Source organism: Martes martes, assembly GCF_963455335.1.
Source record: "Martes martes genome assembly, chromosome: 11".
In the NCBI taxonomy this organism is placed as follows: domain Eukaryota; kingdom Metazoa; phylum Chordata; class Mammalia; order Carnivora; family Mustelidae; genus Martes; species Martes martes.
Genome location: NC_137899.1, coordinates 97,285,568 through 97,294,169, shown reverse-complemented (window position 1 = coordinate 97,294,169; position 8,602 = coordinate 97,285,568). Strand labels below are relative to the sequence as shown.

General features: G+C 36.9%; 1 protein-coding gene across 1 annotated transcript; it reads right to left on the bottom strand.

Moving 5' to 3' along the window:
* Window positions 1-5,507: 5,507 nt before the first annotated feature.
* Window positions 5,508-6,449, bottom strand: LOC308352065 (olfactory receptor-like protein OLF3; the record flags this gene model as incomplete). The annotated part of the gene is made up of 1 exon (XM_080818114.1): window positions 5,508-6,449. The coding sequence occupies one exon, from the start codon at window positions 6,447-6,449 to the stop codon at window positions 5,508-5,510; it is 942 nt and encodes a 313-aa protein (XP_080674240.1).
* Window positions 6,450-8,602: the final 2,153 nt, after the last annotated feature.

Here is an 8,602-nt window from a genome sequence, read left to right as displayed (position 1 = left end):
ATTTCTCTCATTATTGAAAAGTGAATGATGTCAAGAGAATTAGAGAACAAGTCACAAACTGAGAGAAAATTTTTGCAAATGACACATCTGATGAAGAACTATTATCCAAAATGTACAAGGAACTCTTAAAATTCAACAATCAGAAAACAAAGAAGTCAGTTAAAAAATGGATAAAAGGCCCTAACAGATACCTCACCAAAGCAGATACCCAGATGGAAAATAAGCATATGAAAAGATACTTTGCAACACATATCATAAGGGAAATGTAAATTGAGACAGCAATGAGATACCACTATACACCTATTAAGATGGTTAAAATCCAGAACCCTGACAACACTAAATGCTGGTGAGGATATGGAGCAACAGAAATCCTCATTCACTGTTGGTGGGAATGCAAAATGGTGTAGTCACTTTGGAATACAGTTGGGAGATTTCTTACAAAAGTAAATATTCTTACCATAGAATCCAGCAATCATCCTTCTTGGTATTTACCTGAAGGAGTCAAAAACTTATGTCCTGCACACAAATGTTTATTGTAACTTTATTCATAATTGCCCAAAACTGAAAGCAGTAGATGCATGGATAAACAAAATGTGGAACATGCAGACAATTATACAGTTCCAAATTATTATTCAAAAATATTTGGAATATTATTCAGTTCTAGAAAGAAATGAAACATCAAGCCATGAAAAAACATAAATGCGTATTACTACATGAAAGAAGCCTATCTGAAAAGGCTACAAACTGTATGATTCTAACTCGATAATATTCTGGAAAAGGCAAAACTATGGAGACAATAAAAAATCAATGGTTTTCAGGGACACCTGGGTGGCTCAGTTGGTTAAGCGTCTACCTTCAGCTCAAGTCATGATTCCAGAGTCCTGGGATCAAGTCCTGCATCAGGATCCTTGCTCAATGGAGATTATGCTTCTCCCTCTGCCTACTGCTCCCCCTGCTTATGCGCTTGTGTGCGTGCTCTCTCTCCCCCATATCTCTCTTTCTCTGATAAATAAATAAAATCTTTAAAAAAAAATCAGTGGTTGTCAGGGACTTGGGGGGAGAGAGGAATGAAAAGACGGAGTACAGAGGATTTCCAGAGCAGTGAAACTATCTGTATGATCCTATAATACTAGATTTGTGTCATCATAAATTTGTCCAAACCCACATAATGTACAACAGCAAGAGTGGACCCTAAGGTAAATGATGGATTTTGGATAATAATGTGTCAACATAAGTTCATCAGTTGTAACAAATGCACCCTTCTGGTGGAGGAGGTTGGTAATGAGGCAGGCTATGAATGGGAGGGGACAGGGAAAATATGGGAAATCTCTGTATTTGTTGCTTGTAGTTATTGTGAACCTAAAACTGCTCTAAATAATAAAGCCTATTTTAAAATAGTGAATAATGACTTGATCTAGTATAGAATTTTTCTTTACTAACATTTATTCTCAGGATTCTGTAAATAGGTATTATTCCATTGTCTTCATTGTCTTCTGTCATCTAAGATTGCAAAGGCTGATTCCAGTTATCATAGGCAGACTTCTAATTTGGTCCTTGGGGATTGCCACCTCTTCCTGTCCATGCACTATAGAGTTCTCTCATCTTGAGTATGAAGATGACTTGTGAATATGATGGGATTTCACTCTGTGATAATGTTACACTTCATGGAAAAGGGGATTTTGAAGATTAATTAAGATCCCTAGGGAACCTGGGTGGCTCAGTGGGCTAAAGCCTCTGCTTTCGGCTCAGGTCGTGATCCCAGGGTCCTGGGATCGAGTCCCGCATCAGGCTCTCTGCTCGACAGGGAGCCTGCTTCCTCTTCTCTCTCTGCCTGCCTCTCTGCCTACTTGTGATCTCTGTCTGTCAAATAAATAAATAAAAAATCTTTAAAAAAAAAAAGATCCCTAATCAGTTGAATTTTATTTATTCAAAAGAGAAATTATCTTCAGTGAGCCTATCATAATCAGGTGCACCCTTTAAAGGTATCCAGGCTTTCCTAGAAGTCAGAGATTCAGAATGGTAGAGATACTCCTGCAGCTCTAGAAGAAGCAAACTGCCATGTTGTGAGGACAGACATAAGTAGCCAAGCCATGAAGGTGACCTTTAGGAGCTTATAAATGCTCACCAACTAATGACAAACAGAATGATGCACATCTCAGTCGGTCAGCTGCAAGAAAATGAATTCTTCCAACAGTGAGTGAACTTGGAAATTGAGCCTAAATTTCAGATGAGGTCGTAGCTCTGGCTGACATCTTGACCTGAGCTGAGTGAGATCCTCAGCAGACAACATGTTTAGGCTGTGCCTGGACTTCCAACCAACAGAAACAGATTTGTGCGGCTTTCAGCTGCTAGATTTGTGGTAAGTTGTTACACAGCAATAGAAAAAACATTTTCTAAGTGACCCTTTTGTTTTGTTTATGTTCTAGATCTTTGTAAACTTTCATTACCCTTGACATTCAGTTATTTCACCAATGTATCTATAGACTTTTTTTTTTAATATGGTGAGACTCTTTTTATCAGTTCCTCCTTTATTTAAATGAAGTTTTCAGTAATTACAGTTAATAACAGAAAATTAAGCAAGGTGTGACTTAAAAATGCTAAAAACAAAGTGAAGAACTTAAGAAGTTTGTGATATTTTATGTAAAAGACCTGGGGGGAAAAAAAAAAACAGGCCCCCCTTTAGAGAAGATCCGATGTTAATGCACAGATAAAAGGGGTAAGACAGAAGGCTAAGCTAATCTTTTCATCAAATGAAATGACCTTTATATAATAAAAAAAAGAAAAAACAGCACAAGAAAATGATTTCCTCCCAAGATGCACAAAAGAACAAACTAGCTATTTTAAATTAATTGCATTCATCCAGATTCTGAGTTTTATCTCAGGATTCTAGAAGATGAGTATACACTATTTCACTGCCCCCTATTGAGAATAGGATCTGTACCAGGAAGTTAAGGACAAACAAATGTAAAGTATTTTTACTTAAAGTCTTCAAAATTATCAGGAGGTTGGATTTGAAAACAGAGGTATATTGGCTTGGCAAAATTCTAGGACTAACCATCAAGCAGTGCTTGTGAGCATTCAGCAGCCCATTGTTAGTACTCACCAGGAATAAGTTAAAGTTCGGTTATGACCAATAATGCATACTAACTATGATTTTTATATCATTAGGTTGGTAGGTTGATACAAAAAAAATTTTTTTTTAACCACACAGTGTATAGGTTAGTTTTGGTTACCAGAGCAGATTGACTGATAGTTCAGAATGTGGGGTTACTATTTGTTACAGCCTTAACTGTCCCACCAAAATTCATATGTTAGAGTCCTAACCCCCAGTACCTCAGAATATGACTGTATTTGGAGATAAGTCCTTTAAAAATGTAATTAAGGTAAAATGAGGTCACATGTGGAGGCCCTAATACAATACGACTTGTGTCCTTATAAGAAGAGGAGATCAGGACATAGATATGCACACACAAAGGAAAGGCCATCTGAGGACACAGCAAGAAGGCAGCCATCTAAAGCCAAGGAGAGAGGCCTCCAAGGATACAGTGCTGTCAATGCCTTGATCTTGGACTTCCAGCCTCTAAAACTGTGGGAAAATAAATTTCTGTTGTTTAAGCCACTCAGTCTGTGATATTTTAATAAGACAGCCCTGGAAAACTAATACAGCATCTATTGCTCACAGATATCTTCAAGGAAGGCTGGACAGACCAGTCTCTGAGCATCAAAGAATGTCAGAGGGACTTTTTTACTGCTGTGGAATGTCCAGCACACAGACGCAAATACCCAGACTTAGTCTTTGATTTTCCCTTGGTAAACAATTTCACTATAGTTGACTTAGTCTGTACTAACGTCACATTCAAGCATTTCAGGTAATGGCTTATCACTTGCCAGTCTTTCCCTCCCTCCTTCCGTCTCTCCTTTTATTCCACCCTCAATAAATGTATGAAGCTCTAGCATAAAAGAGAAAACTATCAATTTATTAGTCCTATAGCTATGCTTTAAAGAACATGCTCTTGAGAAAGCGAAGAAAATCTGTTAATGAGTCTAGAGGAATTTTACAGAGGTACAGGCATTAGTTTTGCTATGTGAGATCAGTTTTTACTTCACCTGACACCTATTCTTGCAGGGGTTCTAGAGAACAAACAATTAGTGCAATATAATTTATGCATTAACATCCCTGGGGATGCTCAAGATCTGGGCATAGGAAGATAAGAATAGACTCCACTTCCAGATAATAATCAGATGGAGCTCAGAGCATCAGGAATTGTTATTATGTAAATTTAGCACACTTATATGCGAGCAGGCAAGGATCAGAAAATAACAGTTAAAAAGGTATTTGGCAAAGTCTTATATCCTTCTAGATAAAATGATTAAAATGTTTGAATAATCTATTTTAAAGTAGATTTAAAAGCATTAAAAAAATCTGCTCAGTAAAGGTATTCAATGTGAAAGGTTCACAGTGATATAAAATTGGCAAGAACTACATGGTAATTTTTTTATGACTTTTTCTGTTTTTTACGTCTGTGAGAAAGAAAGAGAAAGTGAACTACTGGAATAAATTTGAGAATCAAGATTCAAAATATTCTTGGTAGGTTGGTGAGATGCATGAAAACCAATAATAAAAATTAGTGGAACTAAATATATATGTCTTCATTTAAGTTTTAACAAAATAAGAATGCGGAGATTTTGTAATCAGTTTATAGGAAAATGGTCTTGTAAAATTAGTTAAATAAAAAACTATAGTTATGAATAATTTTGGAAACAATGGTGATGCTTGCACAACATTGAGAAAATAATGTCACTGAATTGTACCCTGGCTAAACTGGCAAATTTTAGGTTTTACATATATTTTGCTACAATAAAAAAAGACTATAATGAAGCCACAGATATTTTGCATATCACAAGCAAATTTGTTTCTTAAAAAGCAAATGAGAACTAACATACTGGGGTGAACAAATATTGCATCATATATTATTTATTTCAGAATATCATATCATACTCTAGACTAAGTCACAAATGGTGTTGAAAGTTCTAAAACTGTCATCATTTGAGAAAGAGTTAAAGAAACTATTGTGATCATCCTGGAGGAAATAAGGTTGTTCTACAACTAGAAGGAGCATTGTCATATGGAAAGAGGAACAGACATTCTCCATTCTGCTCCACCGGGTAAAAGCAGACCTAATTGGTGGAATTTATCTATTCATTCTCTGTTGGACAAAGCTTCAGATCATTTCTTTATGCACTGATAGGCTAATAAAATTTTTAAAATGGGCAGATGAAGTCTAAATACCACTGGATATCTAAGAGAAGATGATCTAAGAAAGGCCCTCTCATGGATCACTGACATGTGATTTATCTTGCATTGGCCTATATGAGGAAATTCATTAATCAGGTGGAGGGATGCTTTATCCAAACGCAAGGCCATATTAGTCTTCTTTAGTGTAATGTCGGAGTCCTGTATACCTTCAGCCCATCTCCTTTTTGGTTTTGATTATAGCTAACAGTCTTTATTCTTTATCTCTGAAATTCTCTAGAAACTTTCGAAAAGCAGCCATAACTTCCTTATTCCTCAAGCTGTAGATCAAGGGGTTCAACATAGGTGCCACCACAGCATAGAATAGAGCAACAATTTTCTCCACTTCCACGGAGGAGGCTGACCGTGGAACCAGGTAGGTGAACATGGTAGCCCCAAAGCACATGCAAACCACAGTGAGGTGGGAGGCACAAGTCCTGAAGGCTTTGCTACGTCCCTGAGCAGAACGAACTTGCAGAATGGCAGTAACTATACGACCATAGGAGAACAGAACAAGGAAACAGGGAAGCATGATCACCAGAAATCCTGAGATGGCCATCATGACCATGTTGAAGGAGATGTCCACACAGGCTAACCTTACCACTGTGAGAATCTCACAGGCAAAGTGATTAATAACATTGTGACACAGGGGAAGCCGGAAGGTAATGATTGTTTCCATTAGTGAATTTGTGAAACCAGCCACCAAGCAACCAGCAGCCAGCCCCAGGCACAGCCCTTCATGCATGATGACCGTGTAGTGCAGCGGATGGCACACCGCCACATAGCGGTCATAGGCCATGGCTCCCAGCAGGAAGAACTCAGATCCACCCAATCCCAGGGAGATGTAGAGCTGGAACACACAGCTATAAAATGGGATGGACTTCTGGGCCGAGAGCATGTGGGCCAGCATTTGTGGGGCAAAACTGTTTGCATAACAAAGGTCCACAAAGGATAAAACACTAAGGAAGAAGTACATGGGGTTATGAAGTCTGCTGTCCAGTCTGATCAGAAGAAGAATGAGGGCATTTCCCACAAGAATCACAAAGTACATAGTCAGGACCAGAACAAAGAGGAGGACTTGAATCTTTGGGTCACTGGACAAACCCAGCAGAATGAACTCACTCACCCATGTCTGGGTTTTATTTTCCTGGCCCATGAGCTTCTGAGAACCAAACTCTAAAGATGTTGAAAAAACAGATCATGAAAACTCGGGATTAGAAGGGTGGCTTTTAGAATATATAGAGCGAGTCTACCCATCTGAACCAAAGTTCTTCTAGAACATCTCAGCCAAATCATCATCCAAATTCTGCTTGAATGCATCCATAGATGAGGAACACAATACAACTGAGATGTGAAGCTGGAAATCAAGGAGTAAAGAAGTATTTAGACTTAAAATCCTACTCAATTTAGTAGTTATTAGAGAGAATTAATGTCTTCTTCATGGTAATAAAGTTTTTGGGTCACATGAAAGATATATTTTTATGAATCCTGAATGATGCCCAGTCCCATTTAATTTCATTTTGTTTATTGGATTTCCCCTCTAGATATCTCAGACACAACCCTACTTACCCGTCCTCAGTGGAATGCATCCATGAATGGATGGATGCATTCCACTGGATGTTTTAAATAATATTCTTATATTTTTATTAACAAATGATTTTTACTATATTTGCTAGAACTTGTCATCTCAAGAGTGTCAGGTGGAAGGCGTCCTCTCTACCTATGTCACACCAGTGGCCACACTGGGCGAGATCAACCCAAGATGGCCAACTTCAAGAATTGGATGTTGCATGAAGAGAAAGTATACATAGCTGCTAAAATTCATCTCCTGTGCCCTTCAAGGGGAGTTTAATAAAGTGTTTAATGATGTGAGGTTATCACTTTACAATGATGCTTTCTCAAGGAAGGAACGGCTCATTCATTTCTCAATACAACATTGATCAGTCCTCACCAGTGAAGACAGGATAGAAGATCAGGTCTTAATTATAGAACATGATGACATAAGCAGTAATTCTTTGACCCCAAAACAAATCTTTGTTTTTTTTCTTCTGCTCACTTACAAAAAGAAAAAAGTGATCCATAACTCAAGTATACAGATAGGAGTCTAAAGTCTTAGAGACCATTTTAGTGATGGTATGGGAAAGGTCTATGTAAAAGATTATTACTATTACACTGTATGTTAACTAACTGGAATTTAAATAAAAACTTAAAAAAATTATTACTTCACTGGCTCCTATGTTATTCATGCTATAATTATTGATGGGCAGCAAGACTATAACTGCATTTATCAAAAACTTCCACTTTCCGCCTAAAAACTTAGAATAATTATAAGAGATCATGCTTCTTCTAACAGGTGTTTGGGGGACTTAAGATTGAAATTCATTCTCATGAAAAGAGCAATTTTCAGAACATTAGTCACTAAATATTCAGGATTTAGTATTGTTTTGAATAATATCCAAAATGCCAAAGAATTTATTAAAAACTGAGCTTTCAGAACTGGGTGCTACACATAAAGTAGTGGAAGTGATCAAACAACATCAGAAACCCATTCAAGGCCTTGCAGTGGAACCTTCCAGTCAAGCACACCAGAATTAACTGGAACGAGTTTGGCAAAGAGATTCACAATGCTTAAAGTATAAGTAAAGTTTTTCACTGTGTAATAAGATACAGGATTCAAAATATTCATGACAAATAGGTAGTTCGTAATCAAGAGTTATATTTTTCTGGAATATTCAAAATTAACAGGTTGTTTAACGTCATGGCTAGAAACCAATAGCATAGGCTTAATTCTTTTGTGTTCCCTTGCTTGAAATTTCTGTTGCACTGTATCTATTTGTACATCAGCTTCTTTTCATTTTGCCATTATTTGACATTGAAATAAAAAAATATTGTCATTATACTGGTTAGAAAATTTCCTAGTCATGAAAACCCTGATAAAAATATGGACTGATACATTTACAGTGCTTTCCTATCCTTACATAAATGTATTATTAACACTCTAATGCTTTTTATAGATTCACCAATAACTAAAGAGACCACACTAGAAAACACAGGTTTCTCTCTGACATCCACAAATCTACAGTTTTAGAAGAGAATTATATCTCTCTCTTTCTACATGTGCGTGCATATACATACACATATATATTTCAAGAATTGCTGAAAAGGTAGATGTTGAAAAAATTATTTTGTGTTCACTGCTTCGTGTTAGGATTTCATGAAATAAACCAAACAACTGTATAAATCACCTGAAATATACCTAATAAACCTGAAATATACCAAAGTGGGATGAATTGTTTCTAACCTGTTCTT